The sequence below is a fragment of the Oryx dammah genome, unplaced genomic scaffold (assembly GCF_014754425.2).
Source record: "Oryx dammah isolate SB20612 unplaced genomic scaffold, SCBI_Odam_1.1 HiC_scaffold_25, whole genome shotgun sequence".
NCBI lineage: Eukaryota > Metazoa > Chordata > Mammalia > Artiodactyla > Bovidae > Oryx > Oryx dammah.
In genome coordinates, this window is record NW_024070209.1 from 93,560,212 (window position 1) to 93,585,546 (window position 25,335).

Genomic DNA, 25,335 nt, shown 5'->3' on the forward strand with positions numbered 1-25,335 from the left:
GGTCTACTTCGAATAGCCACCCGCAAGGCAGCTCTGAGTGGCGATGCGAGATGGGTGCATGGTCAGGTGTCAGTGTGGCAAATGCAGCAGCCAGGCGCTTTCCCCTAAATAGGCCCACCTTCTGTCTAGTCCTGGGGTAACTAGGAACAAATAGATTAAGGGCACATGGAGCCACATTCAGAACACCGGCAGCAGATACTCTGCCACATGGGAAGTGGCTGGGTTTGATGATGGCACAAGGAAAAAATGTAGGCTTGAAGCGCCCCAAATTGCTCACACTGAAGCCCTTCTGCCTACCTTTGGTGGGGTTACCTGGGGAGGTTGTTCTGTTCTCTGGACACGGCAGTGGCAATGGGGATGGCAAGACCCCCTGACTCACCAGGAAGAAAGGCTGTCTAGACCCTAGGGTCACTTCAGGTGAGGGTTATGAGAGCAATACAAAACTAAAAAAGTGAACCACCTCCCAACTTCCCTCATTGAGACAAAGGTCCCAGAGGTCATAACAGAAACCAACTGTGGTTTATAGGCCACAGGAAAACCGCAGCGGTCTCTACCCCTTCTCCTCCCCAAAGGCATGTTCACGGCCACATGAACATGTGGAGCTCCCAGGAGTCAGAACTCAAGAGCTCATTACCCACCACATCATTTGGGAGGCTCTGGAGGTCATCAAAGGGGGTTTCCAGGGTGTTGGTGTCCACATTCAGGATCACGACATCATCCAGGGCCATGTTTCTGACTTTCTGCAAGTAAAAGAAAAAATCCAGAAGAGAAAATCATTCAAGTGCCACGAAGACACAGACATTTCCCTGGCTTCCTCAGGGAAAGGGGAGTGAGGAGGAAAAGTGCCATCTGACGAAGTATACTCTGTGGCAGGCACAATGCCAAGCAGTTAACATGTGAGGCCATCTAACTCTGTGAGTTTGTACGGTTATCCCCAACCCCCAGGAGTGAAAAGGGTTTCAGAGACTAAGTTAAATGCCCTGGGTCACACAACTAGGGGGAGAGATCTTTACATCCCAACATTATTTTTTTTCCTATATTTTCAAGTTAAAATAAAAAAGAAGAAGTCTAAAGCTCTGGCTCCAGGAACTCAGATATACAGTTAGCTCTTATCATAGTCTCATTCCATCCATCTCTTCTCATTTACCAAAGATTACTTGTCCATCTCTCTCAGATCTTGGCATTCTTGGGTATGGAATACATTGTATAACCTAGTGTTAATATACTAACATTTCTCTTAAACATTAAGTAGAAAGGTCATACTTTCAATTTGGTTCCATTTTCCATAGGAATCCAGTGAATCATGGCTCTCAGGTTCTGGCCATAACCCATTATTCTACTGGTATAATAACAGGAAGGGTAAGGGAGGCTTGTGCCTACCAGGTGTTCATATTTGGTGAGAGGATGAAGGGACGGTCTGGAGAAACAAAGAGCCCACCAGCCGGCAGTAACTCTCCATGGTTTGTAGAAGTGTAAGCCTATGAGTAAGCTAGTTTTCAATCACATTATTTACCCACTGCTAGAATCCACCTCTACTTCCCCTCGCCTACTTCCTACTGCCAATCTCCTTCAATCTTCTTACCCCATTATATATCAAAGCTCATTTCTTTAGAGTCTGGAACTTTCATTTTGTCCTGATTAAGCAGAAAGACCCTGTAATTTGTGGTCCAAACTGGGACACTTGCGGATATGAAAGAGTATATTATACCAGGGCAGCAGCGTTAAATGGGCTATGTGGTCACCCTATGTAGAAGGGGTCAGTTTCATCATTAGCCAACCTCGGCACTACTGGGTATGACTGTGCAGGTGTGCACTGCCCGGCACGCCCAGCTAGCCAAGCTGAGGATGAGATCTGCCAACCCACGCGCTTGAAGACAGGCATCAGCTGAAGGTGGGGGTAGGTGCTGGTGGAGGGAGAGAGGAGATGCCCTTTCCTAATTTGTCCAAGAGCACTGTATGGGTTAGAGATGGAGCTGAATGTCCCAATGGCGGCTAAAGCCTATGTTTGCTAATGCCCTGGAAAAGGACAACAATTACAGTGTAATAGCTGCTTACTAGCACAAGTTCTATGCTTTACTTACTAATTTTTTATCAATCCCTGCAAAGTGTACCCCATTATCTTCATTTTAGGTAACTTGAGGAAAATGAGGTTCAGGGAGCTGAGGTGAGTGGCAGAGGTAACGCAGCAGTGGCCACCTACACAGCCTGTGCCCTTGCCCCGCACTTTAGCCTCCTTGTTCTCAGACACCCCCAGAGAAACAAAATTCTGCCATCCTTGTTGCTCTGAGCCCTAGCACCCCTTGGCCTGCCTGCCTCCCTGTGTTGGGGTGTGGGTTCCCTCAGGGGCTCATCAGTTTGGTTCAGCACTGCATAATAACCAGCACTCAACAAAATGATTGGCACTTGGTAAGTGCTCATTAATTGGTTGATGTTTGTTCCCTCAGATCCCAGCCTCGAGGACAGACTTTGGTACCTAAGTAAACATTTTGAGATTTTTCTCAGCAGGAGGATGGAGCCATGCTGGTCAGAAGCCTCCTAGGGTTGAAACAATACTCCCAGAGGGCAGGGTCCTAGAACTCTTCCACTCAACAAGACCAGCAGCCTCAAATTTCTTCTGCTGTTGACTTCTCCAGGGGCTAGTCCACAAACCTATCAATCATTTCATACATTTACTAAATGCTTCCTGTGGGTGGAGAGCCACAGGGGAGGGACAAGATTGCCTACTTAGAGGTTTATTTTTTCCTCCAAACCCCAAAGCTCATATTAACTGACTGCTTTATTCACAGGGTAAAAAGCTAGCAGCAAACAGCATTGATAACTAGTATTTTACAAAGCACAATCCCATTTTACAGTTGAGAACATTAAGACTCATGAGGAACTGTCTGGAGCTCCTTAGCTGCCTTACTTTGCAATCTAACAGGTTAAATACTTAGTAGTACACAAGCAGGGAGTGACAAAAACAGCCTCAATCAGAACCTTTTTCCCTTACATCACATTTTAGAGCTCACAAAGCACTTGCACACAGATTCTTTCATTCTCAGCAGTAGCTAGAGATGAGGGGTCACCATTTTACAGATGAGAAACTGAGTCTTAGAGAGCTGAAGGGGCCTGCTTGAGGTTATATGGTTACTAATTGGCCCCTTCATCTGTAAAATCAAGAAGGTAACTGTGACTATCCCTCTTAGCCCTCTTCCTTGTGGACTGCTGTGAGGACTGGAGGCGGTGTGCGCATAGCACTGGGCACACAGTAGCCTTATAGTAGCTTTTATTATTGCTATTATACTATACACATCAGCCACGACCCCAGTTTGGAAACTATAGTGGCAATGACCTAAGGGCAAAAATCCTCTGGCCCCTTCTGGTAACTGCTGGGCTCTCACTTCAAAGGCAGAGACCCTGGCACTGGACATAGAAAGGGAGAAGGGGTCATGGGGGGCTCCAGAACTTAGCCAGGGACTCCAGGCTGCTGCACCCCACAATCACTAATTTTGCCTCATCTGACCTCCAAAGAGCTCCAGAGAGCCCCAAACAGATGGGGGCAAGAGGCCTGGCCACTGGAGAGAAGGCTGCGCTGAAAGGCCCAGAGACAAGGCTGTTGATACTGGACCAGGATCGGGTGTTGTTTCTGCGTTCCCAGTGGGGCCCCACAGCACAGACCAGCCCTTGTAGGCTCTCCATGGCTGGGCTGGAGCAGGCTTTTGATTTCTTCCCACTCCTGGCTGGAGGACTTGCTGCTTAAGCTGTGTGGAGTGTTTACTTTTTGAACAATGGCAGTAGGCTGAAGAAGAGGAAAAAACCTGGCCCTTTTTTCTGACTTAGCAGGCCAGGGTCCCCTTAGTAACCAAAATGCTTGCGCACCAGGCTCCAGGAGGAGCTGGGTCGGCACAGTTTCCTCTCATAGGACAATGCTGCCCTCCTGGTGGCAAGGCCTCTTCCAAAGGGGCTGGCGTGGACTCAAGGGCCTTCCTGAAGCTCATGTTCCCAAGGAAAGAATCGGAGGCCAGCTTGGCCGGATGGTGCCCTATCCTTGAAAGGCTCAAGGAAACAAGAGGAAAAAAGGGAAAAAACAAAACAAAACCCACAAAACCTCTTAAGCTGGGGGGTGGGGTGGGTAGTGCTGATGGAGAAGGAAACTGGGCCATTACTGTATGCCTGCCTTTAACCCTGACCATGCTATGAGGGCGATATCAAAGGAGGAGGCTCAGAGAGGTCAAAGAAACTGGTCCAAATCACACAGATAAGGAGTGACAGAGCTGACTTTTAAACTCAGAATGACTCTTTCTGAAGACGTCTTCAAATTAGCTGCTCAGACTTCAGAACAAGTATCTACATCGGGCATGCAGCTACACCAACACTCGCAGGGCTTGCTTCCTCTTATGCAAAAGGACCCTTGTCTTTTGTATCATAAAAATTATGTATGTAAAATGTATATATATGGCTGAGTCCCTTTGCTATTCACCTGCAACTATCACAACACTGTTAAGCACCTACACCCCAATATAAAACAAAAAGTGAAAAAAAAAATACATATGTTTTAAAAAAATTGGAAAGACAAAGTTCAAAGAAGAAAACTGTGGTTACCCTAACCCTCCCCTTGGGGATAACATTTTGGTGTATTTCCTTCCATAACTCTCTGACCCAATATCTCCTTTTAAAAACACAGTTGAAGCAATTCATAATGTTTCTTTCTGATTTTCTCATTTATTACAACATAAGCTATATTTTACTTCATTAAAAGCTTTGTGAAGATCATTGCTAATTGCTACAAAATGTTCCGCTTCCTAGAAACAAACCCAATCAAGCCTCCTTTATTGACTATTTCCAGTTTTTAAGAAAATATTATAAATATTGTTGAGAAATCTGTAGGCATGAAGCCTATGCTTTAGGATGGATTCCTCGAAGTGGAATTTCCTTTCCACTTCTTAAAGAGTGTCCCTCTCAAATTCGACTTTGAGAGAGATATCTTTACTTCCAATTATTTTAAAGTCATTTTATCCACAGCTTGTGTTTCCTACTCTAAGTGAAGAAAAATCAGCAAAGACACGAGCAGATGTCAAAATAGTCCTCCAAAAACCCTACCCAATTAAAACACTTACTAGTACCACAGCACACCGAGACAGCTCTCCGGTAGCTCGTCCCACCAACACATTCCCTCTCTTTTTAGTTACAACATATGCCAAAGCTCCTGCCAGCTGCAAACCCTCCCCCCACCAGACTCTATAGGCTTTTTCTCAGAATGAAAAAAAAAAAGATACTGACATGCACACCGGCTTTCCAAATGGCATTTCTTGCACAGAGAAACACACAAAAATGGCATCTACCCATAAATACTGTTAATCAAAAATGTCTTTCCCTTTATGCTTTGTCACAGAAATCTGACCTCTTTCTTTCAGGACAAGAAAGAGGGAAAAAAAATCACAGTATGTGAGGTGGTCAGGGCGGCTGAGCAGATACAGATTCAGCCTTATAAATTCTCCAGGTTTTAGATGAGGATCATGGTAGTACCCACCTCACACAGTTCTCGTGAGGATTAGATGAGCAAATGTACATAGAGTTAGCAAGATTCCCAGGATGTCCACAGGGGAATTTAGCCAACAGTGGCTCTCCTGCTTGCCTGTCACCTCTTCCTCTTGGTTCTTGGAACCTCAGCGAAGCCTGGCTAACCTTACCCAGAGGGCTTGAGGGAGCAGTCAGTTTGCCTTTCCTCATGTTAGCCTATGGTTTACTCCCACAACCAGAATAATACATCCATCTAGAGTATTAATCCAGGCATTTGATCCCTTCTCTGGTGTGTGGGCTTCTGGGGGCCACCAAAACAGATCTCTGAACTTTCGGCTCCTACCCCAGTATCTGGCCCACAGCAGGCAGTTTCTGAATGAAGACATGAATGAAGGATAGGCAGCAGAGTCTAGACACGAAGAGCATGGGATGCGGAAGCCAGCATGTCTGAGCTCTCATTTAGCGCCACCACTCGCCAGCTGTGTAAACTTGCACATTTCACTTCACCTCTCTGCACCTCAGTTTTCTCCTCCATAAACAGTGCCTACATCTCACACTTGTGATGAGGATCAAATGGGCTAACATTTCTAAAGCACTTAGACTAATGACAGGCACATGAGAAGCTCAAGACAAAATAAAATGTAAATTAAATGGTCTTTTGAGGGTGATGAAAATATTCTATATCTTTATTGGTAGTATATAAAACTCAGAATTCATTGTACACTTTAAATGGGTTGTTTGTTGTGCATAAATTATAACACAATGAGTTGATCAACACATTAATGCTATGTCCAGAATATAGAATAAAACCACAATAGACCATGAAAAATAACGTTTGAGTGATGGTAACCAAACGCCACATGAAAAGGTAATTCTGCCCCAAGCCACCAACAATGTACATTCTGATTTGCAGCTGTGTTTGGCTCCCGGTCTCCTTCCTTTTTTTGTCTAGCCTAGGATTTTTAAAACTTTTTTTTCTACTCATACCCTCTTAGGATAAATATAGAGTCCAATGCTCCTGATATTCTTCCTGACACAAAAGTGGGGTCCACTTGAGAACCGCTATACCTTCAGTGGATCTTCTCTAGTTTAGATTTCACCGAACCTTACTTTCTAAAGTTGATTGTGTGAAAACAATGGGTTGTCCCCAAGGCTGGCTAAAATATAAAGTATTAGCTGCACTTGTTCAAACCACAGCAATCTTCCACACAGATAGGGATGACCCTGTTTATCTAGGGAGGGGATTGGGCAGCAAGGGACAAAAGGCAGGACTTAGAATCAGGTCATAAAATAAAGAGCAAGGATTTGCACTGGTGAGGTAACGCAGGGGACCCAAAGAATGGTCAAGAGCATGTGCTGCTTCCCTGGTGATGAAGCTGGGGGCTGGAGGTGGAGCAAAGAAGCTGGTTCTAGACCTTGATGAGCAGAGGCCCAGGCCCGTCTCTGCTGCCTCAGCTGAGCACTGGGATCCTTATCTTGGATGGAGGCTGTGGGGAGGGTGGGTCGGTGAGGTGGCCTGTATGGAATTCATGAGCCGGGGCATGGTGAATCTTTTCTGCTGTCTTTCCACCAGGACCATCATCAGGGCAGAGCTATGTCTTTTTTATCTTTGCAATTCCAGTGCCCAGGATGGTGCCTGACACAGGGCAATTGCTGATTAACTAACCGGAGAATGAAATACTGTGGCTGGGCCCACTCTGCTGGCAGGCAGGCCTGGTACAGATGTCAGTATGAGCCCCAGTGGACAATGTAAGCTCAATATGAGTCTGCACAAGGAAGCGTGATGGGAATAGCAACAATAATGACAATAACAATAAACATGTAAAATTATCATGACTAATTCATGTAGAATTAATTCACAGTTGACAAGGAAAGTAAGATAGGCATTACCATGGTAGCTAAGATGTGGGTTCTAAAATGAGACAGCCAGCTTCAAGTCTTGCCTCTGCAACTGCGTACCTTCAGTTAGTTCTTTACTGAGTCTCAGTTTTCTCATCTACAAAATGGGGATACTACTACCTACTCTCCAGCGGTGTGTGGTGGTTTAAGTGGGATAATGTGCTGTGCTGTGTTTAGTTGCTCAGTCGTGTCTCACTCTGTGTGACCCCATGGACTGTAGTCCGCCAGGCTCCTCTGTCCATGGGGATTCTCCAGGCAGGACTACTGGAGTGGGTTGCCATGCCCTCCTCCAGGGGATCTTCCCAACCCAGGGACTGAACCCAGATCTCCTGCATTGTGGGTGGATTCTTTACCATCTAAGCCACCAAGAAAGTCCCTTGTGGGATAACACATGTAAGGAATTTAACACAGCATCTGGTTGCAATAAGTGCAATAAATGGAAGGCTCTCAAACGCAAGTTTCTATCCTTGCAATTTGAAAGTAAGACTAGAATTCCAAGACTGTATGAATGTGAACAACTGATTTTCAGACCAAAGGAAAAGGCCAATGACTCCACTATTATGATTTTATGCCATTAAAAACTACTCCAACCTATTGTTCTTTTCCTGGCTATGTCTTCTTTCCCTGAGGACATGAGCATATTCTCTGGAGCCTGAACTGCTGGAGTCCAAGTCCCAACTCCACCAGTTCTTGGGCAAACCCTTTAACCTCTCTGTGCCTCAGTTTCCTCATATGTCTGATGAGATTAAAATAGTCCTGACACCCAGGACAATCATTACCCTTGGGTCAGAGGAAGAATGACTACAAGGGGGTACAAGAGGGGCTTTGGGGGCTCGTAGTTGATCTGGTGGTGCTTTAAAATAACTTTAAAATAGCTGCTTTAAAATAACTTGTTCTACACTTCAGATGAGTGTACACCTCCTATGAATCTCATACTTCAGCAAAATGTTTACAAAAAGCAAATAATATAGACTTCACTGGATTGTTATGGTGGTTAAATGAGTTAATATATGTATAGTACCTATAATAGTGTCTGGCATATAATAAGCACTGGGTATTGCCTATTGTTACTATGAAAGCAGTACAGTAATAATTCTACAAATAAAAAGGATCCAATCTAGACTATATCTCACTGTCAGAAAATTTGTTTGCAAAGGCAGACCCCTCCTAGACACCTATGGCTTTTTCAGTCAGTCCTGTCCCCTTCTCCAGTGAGGAGAAAAGCAGCAATATTATTGGGTACCTCCCAAGAGACCTGTGCAGTCCTGAGTCAGCCTGCTTTAGGAGAATAACAGGACTGAGTAGGGGTCAGATTGGACTTTGGGTTTAACCTTCTTTAATTCCTACTTACAGGACCTACAGCAGGTTATTTAAATGTAGCTCAACCTCAGTTTCTTTCTCTATAAAATGGGACCCTGACCATGTGCTGCACAGGACTGTGACAGGATTAAGTAAAAAGGAAAAAAAAAAAAAAGAGAGAAACATTAATTTTAAACCTATGTGACCAAGTTCCCATCTGCCTAGGATGCTGGTCTTGGCTACAGGCAGGCCTTCTCCCTGCTGGAGGGACCCCCGAGGTTTGTAAGCAGTCTCCTCTCCAATGGCTGAACTAGCAATTGAGACAGCACCTCTGACACCAGCATCTAGACCACCAAGCAAAGGGCACGGGTCTAGACCGACTTCCTGAAAAGACACTTTGCTTCAAGAGGATGCATCTATCCTCTTAAATCAGAACATTATCAAGCCCTCAAAGTGCTTTGCTTTGGCACTGTGTGGAAAATCCAGTATTCGTTTCTCTTTGAGAAAGGCACAACCGATATGGCTCCTGAAATTGCAGTTTATGTCTCACTTAGGTATAACTTCTCGGTAGCTTTCTTTCCTTTTTTAAGTTTTGAAAGGTACGGAATATGGTTAAAACTAAACCAAAATCTGCATCTTAATAGTTCACCAATCTAAACTTTATCCTAAACAACTACTGCTGGACTTCACACTGCCACCTCTTAAAGGCTGGTTATGTGTGGTCTGAGGCAGAGCTCACTTTACAGGGGCCTGGACAGGAACACGGCTGTGTTACAGACTCTGCACCCATCAGATGACTGACTCCCAGAACAACAAAATAACAGCTCCCAGGTGACGTGTTCCTCCTATGGCCCGACCCTTACCTGTACCATTTAATGCAATCCTCATGACACCCTGTGGAGGTGGCACAGTGGTAAAGAATCTGCCCACCAGTGCAGGAGACGCACGGGACGCTTTTCAATCCCTGAGTCAGGAAGATCTCTGGAGTAGAAAATGGCAACCCACTCCAGTATTCTTGCTGGAAAATTCCATGGGCAGAGGAGACTGGAGGGCTACTGTCCAAGGGGTCACAACGAGTCAGAAACGACTGAGCGTGCACGCTGCCTCATGACATGCTTGTGCAGAATTGAAGAAATGCAGGGTCAGAGAAGCAAAATAATTTGTCCAAAGTCCACAGCTTAGCAGCAGTGGAGATAACACTGAACTCAGATGAACATCAAAAGCTCCGTATTACCCAGTGTATCTTGCTAACTGCTCTGACACTTTCCATCACAAACATATCGAGCAATTGTAATTTAACAGATGTTTGTCAGGGACACACAAGAGGAATCAAGCAGCTTGATGGCTGGTCCAGACACCACTAAAATTTTCAAGGGAAAGGGTTTGCTATGGAATACTATACCCATTTGGATGGATGAGGACATTGAGGCTAAAGAGATTAATAGTTTGCTCATGTTCTCCCAAATAGTGTTTGTCAGAGAAAGGATCTGAATTTGGGTTCTCCATGCCAATATTCCTTCCACTATACAGCCCATATCAAATGTACTCAAATACATGCGCATGTATATGAGAACATAACAAAGAACAGCATGGGGAGCTGCTGGCCTCCTAGGAGGAAGGGAAAGAGAAATTAGAGGGAAAGTGGAAAGGACAGGAAGAGGAAAGGCAAATATTCAGGTATTCTAAACTCTCTATTCCCTCCTGAAATCTCAGATACACATGGAGGGAAGAGAGACATTTTCCTTCCCTTCCTCTGGCCCCAAAGGTCACTGAGCTGCCAAGCAGTTGATAAACGTAGTGGTTTTTCCTTTGGAGCCAGGAGTCACTGATTTGCTCCTTCCTGCTCCACAAAATTAAAAATCTGATCCGACAGTTCAGAGGACCCCTGAAAACACTGTTGGAATTTCCCAGGGTGCTTTAAACAGAAACAGAAACTTGGCAGGGGAGGGAAATGTGTAAGCACCTCACAGCTCAGGCCAAATCCTCTCCTCACAAGGTAATAAGCACTGATTCTCATTAAAAAATTCAAGAGATTTTCAACCCAGGTCAGCAAAGGGGCTATTTCTCCAATGGGCTTTTCCTCCTTTTCTGACCATCCATCCACTGGACATTCATTCATTCACCCATTTGGTTAGTCATGTCAACCCAATGCATGACTAAAAGGTGATCTCTAAACTCAAGAGGTTCCCACCCCTACTTGGGGTGTTGGGGAGAGGGAGTAAACTATAATCAATAAGACTAAGAAAAGGCACAGTCATAGGAGGTAGAAAAGACCTCACTTTGGAGAAATATCTCCATTCACACAGAGCCTGCCCAGCTGCCTCCTCAGGATGGCCATGGGCTACAGCTGCAGACTCTCAAGGTTGGTATCCTGGCTCACTCACTCACCAGCCAGGCAGTTTTTTTAGGCAAGGCCCTTTTTCTCCTCCAGCAACAATTTCCTTATCTGTGAGACTGGGACTTGATGCTCACCTTCAGGATTGTTAAAAGGAGTCATGGTAGGGCCTGAGCTTCATAGAGGGCCAGCCACATAGCAGAAGCTCAGTCAGTGTTGGCCTGCCTCCTTCAAAGACTTTGGTTTCACCAGCTCTGCGGCTCACTTTAGAAGCCCACCCAACACAGTACCACCATCCCCTCTCGCCTTTCCCCTGTTCCACCAGAATGGAGGCATGAGTCCATGTACATCTATGACACAGCTGAGGTTTTACCCCAAACTGAAACACCCTTCCTACTGCTAGAGACTAAGTTTCCTCATTTGTAAAAACAGGAAGAGGAAGGTATCAATACCGCTCACCTCTGCTACAAAATGCAAACAAGAGATGAGGTGGAAGAGCACCTGGAAAGACATGAAGATGGCCAAGACATGGATCACCATGGATTATCTCCATCCTGCAAGACTCTGCTCTTCTACAAAACCTTCCTATTCCTGCTCCCACAGCAAGTGGCCTTCTCTGGTCCTAAGCCAAGTACAGTGGGCAACACATATTTGGCTCCCCAGTTAAAACGTGATTAGTGATGTTTCTAATTAATTCATGTGTGCCTGTCACTTTTCCCTTAAAGTAACTCATTTTACTATATTTACATACAATGCAACAACACCACTGTCATCTATAAAATACTGTAGAGTTTGAAAACACTACATTTGAAAAAAAACACATGATTTCATTTGATCCTCAAAGCAACCTCATGAAATAGGCATTATTATTCCCATCTCACAGAAGAAAAATATGAAGCTCTTGTTCCAGGTCCTGAGAAACAGCAGAGCCAGGATTTGGGCTCTGGACTGCCAGTCCCCAAAGCCTGGTCCTCTTGTCCTCTCTGTGGAGCCTCCTCTCCTTCTCTAGTTTACCAAAAACTGAGGACATTCACATAGGTCATATATTTCTTTTGTAACCTCCATGGATATATTTATCAGAGGCTAGATATATAATAAAAAACAGACCCGAAAAGCAGGGCCGGTATCATTTTTCTCTGTACACTCTAAAACACTTCACACAACAAAATAATTTGGTTTGAATTCTTATCCTACTAATCATTAGCTGTATGACTTTGGATGAGTTACTTAACCTTTCTGTACCCAAATTTCATCATCTGTAAAGCAAAGCCACTACCTCTAAAGCACAAACTTGTGAAAGTTAAATAGTGAGCATAATGCGTCCAGCAGTATTTCAAAACTAGTACCCATCCAATTTGAAAATGATGAAACTTAAATTTAACAGTTTCACTTGGGGTTTAAGGGATGATGATTCCCTAGCCCCAAAATGGTTTGGGGTCACCCTTTCAGAGAAGAGGGCCCTCCTTCCTCCCACACAATTGCCACTTGCCATCATTCATTCATCACTAACCACAGCAAACCTGGACTCCCATCTCCACCTGCCTTTTATTTGAAATGTCAATTTTTAAAGAGTGGAGAGGTTGGAAACCCAATTTAACAAGCATGCTGAAACATTGTTTATTGCCCCCATAAACATGGCTTAGTGAGAATTACGGACTTAATCAGAGTGAACTTATCTCCCGGTGAAAAGGAACACTTTAAATTTCAGAAATGGCACCTTCACTGTGAAAATCTCTTAACTTTTCAAACAAACAACAGGGGGTCTTAAACATATGGGCAGTAAAGGGGCAGCCATTACTGTGATTTGTCTTGCCCAAGAGCCAAGGAGCCCTAAAGGTCCATAACAACTTTAAGATCTAGGAAAAATATTTGGAAAATCATATTCAGGAGACATGTCTCTAAAAATACTCGAAAGGTCTGCCGAGTGGGAAGTAATATCTGTAGAGTTGCTTGGGGTTGCCCAAAAGAAAGGACCCTGTTGTCATTAGAACAGGGGCTATTTAATAAACAGAAGCACTGAGAAAGCTCACCTTTCCTCCTGTGTGTAAGATTAACCATTTAGCAATAGGCAATATTTTGGGACCGGCTTATCACAAGAGAGGTGCTACATAAATCCCAAAGGCTGCTAAACAGTTTGTGTGATTTTTTTCTTTTTAAAAAACATTTTCAGAGGATGAGGTCCTGTGAACCCCAGCTTCCTCATTTCAGGCTTCATTAAGACTGCTTGATCATTCCGGAAAAGGTTTTCATAAAGATGCCCCATTTTGCACAGAATGTATCAGCCTGGCTGCCAGAGGCAGGAAAGGCAACAGATATAAAATTTTATTATTTCAATGCCCCAGTAGCAGCCAGGAGGACTTAATGAAATCGCCAAGATTTACAATCTGAAATAGCTATTGCACAGACAGATATGGTTAAGGGAGCTGTGCCCTCTGACCCTTCAACCCTTTGATCCTCACACAGCAGGTGGCCTGGAGCCCCCTCCTGGGCATCTTCCCGCTCTTCCGACACTGCTGAACCTTGATGTGCAATAAGTCTGACCCTACACAGGTGACTCTCACAGTGCTTATCACCAGCAGCTGCTGCTAATGGAATGGCCTGAACCACTTGGCCTCGAGACTCTAACTTCGAGATGCTGGGAGAGGGATCTGCTGTGCTGCATCCAAAAGGTGCTGAAATGATGCCCAATAGTTCAGCCCCAAGTCCAGTTGCTCGGAAATGCTTAACTATGTCATTACCAAAAACTGTCCTAGAAATGGAACTCTGATCTCCTTCAATCCATACTTTGAGTTAAAAAAAAAAAAATCACCTTTTAAAAATAAATCACAAATCTCAAAAAAAAAAAAAAAAAAAAATCAACCCTGAAGTCCCAAATGCATCTCTCAGAACTTCCCTAAAACCATGTGCAGCAAATTTATACCAATGAAAATCAAAACAATTTTTGGAAACCTAAAATTGACTGTTTTCAGTTCCATGAAATTTCATTTAAAAAACCCCATATGCCAAAATGTCCAAATTCTCTTATTTTTAAAAATTGGGATGACTTCCAAAATCATAGCTATCTTTTTCTTCCTTTTTTTTCCTTCTAAAGCTAAGGATGGGTAATGTGCATATGTACTTATCAAGCTTCATAATTTAACCCATTCGGTCAGTACAAAATACTTTCAATGAAATGCTGAAAAGGCAGGATATAAATTTATTACGACTGCATCTTTTAAAACAATTGATTCCTAGGCACCAGGATTTAACAGATATTCTATTTGGTTAAGGAGTCTAGGAGTCTAGGCAGGCCCAGTCTGCAGATTTTAGTTTTTGTCACATATTTGGGTTTATGGAAGAAAGGGTTTTAGGCAGGACACAAAAAACATTCTGTGGGATGTTGATAATGTCCAACTTAAGAGCCACTGTTGATTATATTTAGGAGAAGCTCTGAGCCCATGCCTCTGTTTCTAAACAGACATAGTACAGTGGCCTCATTCATTACCTGCAAAGGCCTGTAGTCTAACTGGCATTTATTTTAAATGCTCAACTTTAAATTCATTTTGAAACCAGCTAAGAATCAGACTATATGTAGACAGAGGTTTACAGGCTTCAATTTTAGTCATACTTTCCTCTATAGATAAGTTTAAGTTTAGTAGAGAGAGCAGTTTAATGGAGAAATTGGCTTAGTAGGGGTAAAAGAAGGTAGATTTATTATATTAGTTTGATCACTCTGTACAAAATTATTATTAAGCCCTCTTCTTCAGAGATGCCCACTGGAAATGCTTTATTAATAATAGCAGCTACCTTTGAGTGGGGGCCTACTAATGTGCATGGAACTTCAGCCGTATTATTTCTAACTGTCATCATTTTAAGGCAGGTGACCCCATTTTGCAGGTGAAGATGTTATGGCATACATGCACAGATGAGTTGCCCAAGCAGGACAAATAGTGGAGCTGGGATTCAAACTCAGGGTCACTGCCTGTCTCCTAAAACCCTTGGTCCACCCACATTTTTCCCAACAAAAGCAAAACAAACAGAACAATATGCAATAATTCCTGCATAAAATGCCAGATTTCAGCTTGCTTACACATTTCCATGGTCCATTTAAAGGCCTTCTGAATCAATTATTTTAGGTCATTAAGGGGAAGTTTAATTTGGTTGACAAACACCCCTACTGTGGTGACCTCACATATCAGCAACAAATGTCTGATGGTCACAAACCTGTACCGTGAGTCTGCTGAGCATGGTGTTAAACAAAACCACATGTGCTCTGATTCCAAGTGGGATTTGACTAGGCCGACCAAGGGTACTGCTCTTCAATCATCATATGCTGGTCTCTAAGCACCCATGATGGCCCTGCCCCTAATCACTTGCAAAGAGTTTATGAAAAGAAGTCACCAGTCCCATGTGGCTGTGTTCAGTTGAGAGTGCCTTTAAGCTAATGAAATTTAGAAAAAGTCACTCAATAAAAAGTACAAAATGAGGCTGAAAAAGAGGGCAGAGCCAACTTTAGGTAGATGTCTCAGCTTATTTTAAAGAAAATTTACCAGTTCTACACACACATAATACTGATAATCACTTCCATTTATTTGGCGCCTACAACGTGGCAGGTACCAATTTTCTCATTTACTCCTCATTAAAAAGTTCCTATGAAGTGGAGAATCTACCCATTTTACAAGCAAGGAGTCTGAAGCTCAAAGAGGCACCTTTACATCCCCATCTGCAAAATAGGAGCACCCCTCTCAAAGGCGTGACAATTAAACATTACATGGCTCAAGTGCCATGTATATTAGCAGAACATCATTCAATGGGTGATATTATTCTTATTAAATATTTTCAATAGGCATCTCTTCAGAGGATAACATAATAGTAGTTTTGTACAAAGTGGTCAAACTCAAACTGTGTTTCCTCCTGCTAACCTGATTTCTCCTTTAAACAAAGGAGCATGTTTAAAGTCGCCTAGTAGCAGTGGAGCTAGACTTTGAATCCAGGTCTCCACAACTCTAGAGGCCAAGAATTCTTTCTACTCTGTTCCATAGCTTCCTGCATGCTGCTCTTTATATCAATCTGATAGAAATTTGGTTAAGTTTTTTTAGTAACAATTTAGAAACTTTAGGCTTTCTTTGAAGTCAGTTTCAACATTGCTAAACTGACTGGCTAAGGGATGACAGGAAAGTTGGAAAACAAAAGCATCAATGACAGTTTTGCATTTTCTACTGGGATCCTCCCTAATAAATTACTCAGTTTTTCTGATCTATAACAGGGAGCTATGTCATCTCACAAGAGAACATTTCAGTCACAACAAATTAGACTGAAAATGTACTGACTGCAAGAGATACTTAAACCAGCCAGAAGCACTTGTTCCCTTTGATTACATAAATTACTACTAGAGATTTAAGTTGCTTTATATTAACTAATTCCAACATTAAGTTAAGTGACATTTAAGAACCACACTCATTTTAAAAGCAGATGCCACATGAGGAGGAGAGAGCTTCTAGAGGAAATTCATCAGATGAAATCCAGAACATTCTTCAGGCTCTAGTTTTGCTCTGAATGCTCTAGATGTGACAGATTCACATGTGATGATTTTCCTGATAACAGCATGCTAAGGAAATTCTAGCAAGACCAAGCTACTGGCCAATTCCTTTTCTTTTTATATAATTAAGCAAGCATTAGAGATTCATTGATCTAAACTTTGCCTCTTATTTTTATAGTACTCACTATGAAGAATAATGTTTGGTAGACTTTTTAAAAAAAGCCCTTCACATCCATTATATCAATTAGTTCTCACAACTCTCTGAGATGGATAGTATGATCTTAATTTCACTGATGAGAGAATGGAGATTGGAGAGGCTAAGTAACCAGCTCTAGTCACAAGTGTACTCAGAGCTTTCCTCTGGAGAAATATGAGGCTGGCAAACGTCACCCCTCCTTTCCCCTCGCCACAATCTCCAGCACGTGGCCTGGAGGCCTCCCTGAGAGGGAGAAGCTCAGGCAAAGGTGAAAGCCTATATGCCCAGGGCTGGGGCAGGGCTGGGGTAATCTACACAGCCTCACCCAGGGGCGCTGGGGTTTGACAAGTCCATCAGAGCAGAGAAATTGGATGCAAATTATTTTCTCTCTCTGAGCCTCAGCTTCCCCATTTGCAAATACGGATATCTCCTCCCTGGCAGAGAGATTCTTAGCATGTGCAGAAGTGAGAACAGGTGGAGCACCCAGCACTGTGTGTGGTGTTGAGAAAGACACAAAAGATGGTAGCTCCTTTCCAATGAGAGGGCCTCTCCCTTTCTTGCTAAAGCTCTTCCCATGAGCCTATGACTGGAATTACCAGGTGGAATTTTTCAGGCAAATATCACCTTTTTATAAAGCAGGGCTATGATTACTCATCACTAACAAACGATCTCACATGCATTTTCTCAATTCTTGTGAGGATGGATGCACAATCACCACCTATACCTGCATATAGTTATGGCTCAGAGTTTTTGCATGAACCGCAATATTAACAAGGGAAAACTATATCTGACTACTGTCTACCTGTGGAGTCCTGTGATGAAGCAAAACGGTACAACGGTAAACAAGAAATATTCTAACACTCACCATGAAACTTTAAAAAATAAACATTAAAAAATGAACAAAGGATTAAAGACTTCCTATGCCAGAGAAAAATGAAAAGAAAAAAACTAGTTAAAATGGTGCCAATTCAGTTGACAGCAATTCAAGTTCTCTGCGAGGTAAAGGGGGATAAAAGTTATTTTTTCTTGTCTCTAAATAAATAAATCCTGTTATTTTGTGTGAAAGCTTCACAGTTAAACCATTACAGACACAGACAAATACCAGATCTGGGTCCCAGCGATCAAGAAGAAGCATTTCAATATGGACTGGGATGCTGTCCATGGAGTGGTGGCTCAATGCTGTCCCAAGCACTTAGTGCATTTGCAAAATCAGGCTTCCATGTGCTCCAGCTAAACCTTCCTACATAAAAGATGGTGAGGAAGAGAGGTAAGCTGTGGGCTGGGCCTGTCTCCTTGTGCCCACATCACATGTGTCTTGAAATTGCATTGGTGGGAGAGGTAGGAAGAGGTATGAACTTGGTACCTGGGTGTCACTCCCCCTGTTCCTACTACCTGGAACTAGTACTCAGTATATATCCTAAATTTATCCTCTCAAATTTGAGCTGTAGAAAAATTATCTAATTCATAGAAAGTAGTTGGAAACAGAGAGGAAACAAAAATCTAGTAAAAAATGTGCTTAAAACCGCAAAGAAAGTCTTCATTACAACCATCTCTATCACAGTTCAGAAGCTTGGGTTTGGGACAATAACATCTGAATTTTATATATATGGTTGTGGTGTGTAATATACTTAAGAATTACCTTGATCTTTACAAATATCACTCTACTTTATTAACTTGGTTAAGCCATTTCCAAACATTTTACATGGAAGGACCGTGTTTCTAACAGCCCAGGAGGAGGCGGCCTGACCATGTCCCTCCCCTATTTACACCCTTCAATGGCTCCCCACTGCCCTATAAAGTTGAGACTCTTTAACACGGCTTACAAGCTCCTGGATGGCCTGGCCCTGGCCTGCCTCCCTCAGCAACCCTCTCCCCACTTCAGCTCCAAGCTCCTTCCAGACCTGTTCAGACCTCATGGAAAATGCAATGGTCTACACTGTAAATCTTTGTAGATGATGCTCCCTGTCCCCTTGTTGGAAGTCAAATTTATCTGCTCAGTTTCCATTCAGGCATTCCTTTCCTCTGAGAAGCAGAGCCCTCAAGGCTCAGTTTGCTGTTTTCTCTAGCAGACCCTACAGCTTCTCAAACTCCCTCCATTTACTCTCTGCTTGTCTGCATCTGTTCCAGACAAAACTCTGAATGCACAGAGTGTGTCACACTCACCATTTTATACAGAACCCCTAGTGCAATACAACGCCTAGTACATAGCAGGCTTTCCAAACATTTCTATAGAAGGGGATGTGTACTGTGTACCGACCACAGGCCATACACTGGGATACACTGGACATACATGGAACTCATTTCTTTAATCTTTACCACACTCTTAAAAGATGGGTCCTAAGGTCAGGAAGCAATAATTAGAACTGGACATGGAACAACAGACTGGTTCCAAATAGGAAAAGGAGTACGTCGAGGCTGTATATTGTCACCCTGCTTATTTAACTTATATGCAGAGTACATCATGAGAAATGCTGGACTGGAAGAAGCACAAGCTGGAATCAAGATTGCCGGGAGAAATATCAATCACCTCAGATATGCAGATGACACCACCCTTATGGCAGAAAGTGAAGAGGAGCTAAAAAGCCTCTTGATGAAAGTGAAAGAGGAGAGTGAAAAAGTTGGCTTAAAGCTCAACATTCAGAAAACTAAGATCATGGCACCTGGTCCCATCACTTCATGGGAAATAGATGGGGAAACAGTGGAAACAGTGTCAGACTTTATTTTTTGGGGCTCCAAAATCACTGCAGATGGTGACTGCAGCCATGAAATTAAAAGACGCTTACTCCTTGGAAGGAAAGTTATGACCAACCTAGATAGCATATTTAAAAGCAGAGACATTATTTTGCCAACAAAGGTCCATCTAGTCAAGGCTATGGCTTTTCCAGTGGTCATGTATGGATGTGAGAGTTGGACTGTGAAGAAAGCTGACTGCTGAAGAATTGATGCTTTGGAACTGTGGTGTTGGAGAAGACTCTTGAGAGTCCCTTGGACTGCAAGGAGATCCAACCAGTCCATCCTAAAGGAGATCAGCCCTGGGATTTCTTTGGAGGGAATGATGCTGAAGCTGAAACTCCAATACTGTGGCCACCGCATGCGAAGAGTTGACTCACTGGAAAAGACCCTGATGCTGGGAAGGGTTGGGGGCAGGATGAGAAGGGGACGACAGAGGATGAGATGGCTGGATGGCATCACTGACTCGATGGACGTGAGTTTGGGTGAACTCCGGGAGTTGGTGATGGACAGGGAGGCCTGGTGTGCTGTGATTCATGGGGTTGCAAAGAGTAGGAGACGACTGAGCAACTGAACTGAACTGAACCTCTCCTGTAGATGAAGAAAGTAAATACAGACACAAAATAACACTGACATTGCTACTGAGGGGAATGGTCGAGCAGGGAATTGGAAGTGCATTTATCAAGTTCTTATGAAGTACCACTCCCACCCCCAGCACAGTGTCTCTAGCACTGTTGACCAGGAGAAAACAGGGCAGCTACAAGCCAATTCTACTGAAATTCTTTCCCTAGGGAATGAAGATGATAATCCCTGGAACCCAAGAGTCCCTAAAACACAATTTCAAAGCCATCAACTCAACATAAGTGGCTTTAAGGGCACTAAGGAAATAAAAACAACAATGGCTGCTGACCTTCATTGAACTCATGCCACTGCCCCTATTTTACAGGCAAGAAAACAGGTGCAGAGGTCCATCGCCTTGCCCAAGCTCAAACAAGGAGGGAGCAGGAAAGACAGAACCCACGGCCCATTCCACTGACACATTTTTCCGCCTCTGTGGAAAGGGGAGCTTCACCCTCAGGCTAACCTGAGCCTCTGTCGTCACTGCTATCACCTTTCTCTCCTGCTTCTTGACCATCCCACCACCAGGAATTAAAAACACAAAAACAAAAACGAACCACCTTCTGCACGCATTCCTCATGCTCTGAGGCCTGTGTACAGAGCACTATTGGTGAGGTTTGGAAAGGAAGATCTTCATTTATCAAAAAAGGAGAAGGAACACACCTACCAGACCTGATCTGGCACCCTGCTACCAGACCTGGCACAGAGCAGGAGCTCCAGAGCATCTCCTGAACTCAACTGAGGTCGAGGGAATGAAGGGAAATAGTTACTGTGTAATCTGGCCACGTTTTGGTATTTCCTAGCCAGCTAACAGGATCATTCTCTCCAAGAAGAAACTAGGTCTATGCCAATACCCTTGGCTATCCCACTAACTTACCACCAGCCTCAAATTAGTGTTTGCTTAAATGAGAGAAAGGATATAAAAAGGCAGTGGAGGGATAAGAATGAGGATCAGCTAGAAACTTGTCACTTTAGAAGGAAGGCAGACTCTTCTAGGTGACTATGTTACCAGCTCTTACCCTGTAAGAGCATGAAGGCTGGAATTATATCTTCTCCCCAAATAACCTTTTTTCAAATGAGAACACTAGGTTATAATTTATATTTCTTTTTGTGCAACAAATTTGAGTGTCATAAAAATGGTTAAAAAGTCTTCCTATGGTAGCTTTTTCTAAACTTTTATGAACATCTGCCACATTCATTTGAAGTTTAAAAAATTCTGGCACATATGCAAAGGCATAATAAGGTGCCTATAGCTTTCAAGAAAAAATAACAAGACAGTAAAAAATAAGCCTTTTGCTGAATTGCCAGTAAGAAAACTAGTGTGCAAGAGGCGATGGGCCCTGCCTAGCTCCTTCCTGAAAGAGCTTTCCTTTGGGCCCAGGTACATGCTCCACCCTAAGCATTATAGCCCACAGTTCTTGGAAGAAGTCTCAGGGAAGCATCTCTCTCATTTGAAGGTATAACAGAACCAGATCAGTGCGATCAAAAAGCACAACTAGAGCACTCTGAGTCTGAACTGAAATCCAGGGGAGATCAGGAGACTACATCTCTTGACTTGGGAGTTCACAGCTGCCTCACACATGTGGGCAATGCTGTTTTGTTTGGAGAGTGTCTCAGCTGGCTTCAAGAGTGGGGCAACTACTATTTTGGTTTTTCTTTCAGTTCTGAGCACATATCGGTACAGCATGGCAAACTCCTCCCTAATTTAAATCAACAGGGCTAAGATTTATCTTGGCCAGTGCTTCCCAAACCTTTTCATTTAAAACCCTTCAAAAGCTGAGGAGAGTGAACTTGGAACCATTCACCTAACTGCAAAACTCTGTCTCAAGTTTTAGCTCCCAAATTATGCATGTTGTGCACTGCATGTTTTATTACAAAAACCGGCCCCCCTTGTTTTCAATTACTACAATCATATATAAAAAAAATTGACTCCTTCCATCTTTAAGTAAAATTATGGTGCTGGGTTCCCTGAAAACAGCAACACGTTTTGGAGGGCTTTAAGTGTGTTCTAAATTCCAGGTTTCCATGCACTTACTCCATCCTTCTTTTCAGAAAGCACCTGCTGGGCATCCTGCTGGGTACTGAGGACACCACAGTGATCAAAGCATAGTCCTTGTCCCCAAAGAGCCCCTGCTCCTAGGGGTGATGAAGAGGACAGGGAAGCCAATAGCTGTCATCCTGGGCAAGAGGTAGAGTAAGCAAAGGCAACAGTCAAATGGGAGGCCTTCCTCAAACAGCTGGGGAAGAGGAAGCTTAGCGGGCAGGGGTGCAGGGATGTGGGGGTGTTAGGGACCAGCCAGAGCCCTAACAGGAGACAGTGAGCAGACAGAAGGCTTGACAGCAGCAGGGAGACGAGCAGACCCAGGGGTGGGCAGAGGCGGCTGGAAGGCAGACTACGAGCTCAGAGCGACCAGGTAGAGGGCAGCCCCTACATGTTTGACAGGGATTGAATTTCATACTCATCTGCATACCTCTATGACCTAGCAAAATGTTTGGAACACAGAGGACTTGATTTAGATTTCTGAATGAAAAGTCTTTGGAAAAATCTAAAAAAGCAAAGTAAAACATCTCTAAAGGCAATGAGAAAGGAGCAGAAGGAGAGACATGTCAGAGACTTTGTGACTGTAGAAAGAATAAGGAAGCAGACACTCAGCCATGCTCAGTGTGTCCCCTTGTGACTTTTCAGCCAGTGGTGCCATTCACAGGGACCAGCGAACAGCAGAAGGGGAGTGAAGTAACTCGATGGGTGTGTATTACAGATAATAAGGGGTTTGGGGAAGACTGAATTTGAGACATCGATAGTACATCTCAGTGACCTTCAACTGGGACTTGCAACTCTGGGCTGTAAGTTCAGAGAGAGGCATGTCAGTGCTAGAATCACAGCTGGGAGTCACTGACATCACCTTGGTAGCAAAAGCAAAAAGCCTTTAAAAAGATGGCCAGAGGGTATATAGAGGGGGAAGAAAAGCAAGCCAAGACTGGAAACCTGGACAATGCTCAAGGTAAAGGACCATGAAAAGCAGTCGGAAAAAATCCGTGCTGGAACAGTCCGGAAGGCAGAAGAGGCAGGAAAGAGCTGTGGATGCTGATAGACCAAATGGTCTTTAGATTAGTGTTTCCAACTGTACAACAATTGGCACAAAAGGTCTATTAGCAAGTATTCACTTTCAATTTTTCACACAGGAGCTTTGAACACACCCCCAAACTTGACAAAAACAGGTAAAACACAGAAGAAATCTCTTCAATCTGATCTAAATACACCATCCAAGATAGTCCATAAACTGTGTACTGTATGTGTTCAGGGCTGGGTGATGACAAGGAGGAACTGTTAACAGAATGTAGGAGCCACATGGCCGTCCTGTCAAATTAGAAATTTGAGCAGATTTCTGTGGTCTATTTTGATCAAGATTCTCAATGTCAAACAAACAGGTTTTTCGATAACCAACTTGTTTCATTTTCGTAAGCACAATAGCACAGTGTGCAACAGTGAAGAAGCAGGTGGTCCTCGTCGACGTGAAATGAAGGGAACAGAAGAAGAGAAGCAGCACTTCCTTTAAACCATGCAAAGCATCATCACAGACGGACATGGCTTTAGCTTTTTCCTCTGAGAGCTTGTCTCCTGTGCAAAACAGCCAAGTCCCCTGCCTCCTGTCCTATTTTGCTCCAGTGCAAATTCAGCTCTCTCCCGAGGAGGGAAAAGCTTAGGGTTCATGTCTACAAACCAGTAACACTGACAAAAGCACAGAAAAGTCCTTTAAAAGAATTGCTATCTACTCGGTACAGCCATGCAGAAAGCAATCTGTCCTTAGATTCATAGCTTTGACCAAGCATTTCTACTTTAGGGGTTCTATGCTAAGGAAGTAAGTCAAGATGCAGATTAAGCCTTATACATAAAGATGTTCACTGAAATGCTATTTATAATAGTGAAAAATTATAAACAGCATAAGTGTCCAACAGTAACGGGAAAATGGCTAAGCTGTGGCATATTCAAACAGTTGGAAGGACAGGTAGCAAATTAAAAATTATTACTGACAGTAGACGAAAATGCAGAAATCCCCATGCCATAATATTAAATAAAGACATAAAATTCTATATCATATCAGCTAAGTACATTTATATAAAATATATATTCACAGAATAAAGATAAGGACAAAGAATAATAAAATGCTAACAGATGAATCTGGAATAATGATACTGTGGATAATTTTAATTTTCCTCTTTATACTTCTATATATTTTCTATACCACATTTTCTACAGAGAAAAATGTAATATAGTTGCAGTGATTTATAATAAACATCATTTTGAAAAGTGAATCATTTTCCTTCCCTCATTCAAACCCTTGAAGAACCCTTTCCTCCTGCCTCTTTGAACTTCACTCCCTCACCCATGAAAATTGACAATCTCCAAACAAAGTGGAAAAACACTGGAAACAAGAGCCCAGTGGAAAGGGTCTAAGCTGAACGCCCAGCTCTGTGCATGAGGTGTTGCTCTGACACACTCCCATGTGTAGCGCCGTGAATCCAGAGACTGCATCTTCTCCACTGCCATGAAGCAAACAAAACCACAAGTAGAGAGATCCAGGGAGGAGAGAAGTCAACTTACCTCCATTAAACTTAAATGGATTCCTATGAGGTAGGGCATGGGAGCACTGTGAAGAGAAACAGAGACACACAGCTGCTTTAATGTCTGTTGCTTCTGACAGAAAATTACAGATGGTTCACTATTTGGAGAAAAACTGTTTTAATAAACGTATGCACAGTTACATTTTCTTTCACAACAAAAATCCTAATATGACATTTTGTTCCCAAGCCTAGAAACTTAGGAAGAATTTCAAGATGCAGGCAGCCTTGGAAGCAGTATGAGTGGCAGGAAGAGCGCTGACCTTGGTGTTAGTCCCTAAATAGCAGGCATGCGATTGCACAGCCTCAGTTGCCTTATCTTTAAAATGGCATTTTGGAATCTAACTGCCAGCTCACTATCAGAATGAGAAAATATACACTGAGTGACCAGTATGGTTCCTGGTACAAATGGGAACCACTGTTGCCATGATCACAACAGAAAAAGCAATCAGCAATGTCAGATGGAGGGCATAATGTGCTTCAAAGAGGAATGATTTTTTTTTTTTTTAAATTTGCTATTTCCTTCTGCCATCAAAAGACGTGATCTAACTGTCTATTCTAACTGGACAGGATATATCACAGACAGTAAGCATCTCCAACCCAACTGCACACATGCCATCT

The 25,335-nt window shown here is 43.2% G+C and overlaps 1 protein-coding gene across 5 annotated transcripts in view; it reads right to left on the bottom strand.

The window, feature by feature from the left end:
- Window positions 1–25,335, bottom strand: part of DENND1A (DENN domain containing 1A) — a 539,914-nt gene that overhangs the window by 185,149 nt on the left and 329,430 nt on the right. For all 5 annotated transcript variants that reach the window (XM_040225092.1, XM_040225090.1, XM_040225093.1 and 2 more), the window contains exons 11-12: window positions 24,698–24,743; window positions 639–740 (exon numbers count right to left, since the gene is read on the bottom strand). In XM_040225092.1, coding sequence (XP_040081026.1) covers window positions 639–740; window positions 24,698–24,743 — 148 coding nt within the window. The remainder of the gene's footprint in view (window positions 1–638; window positions 741–24,697; window positions 24,744–25,335) is intronic.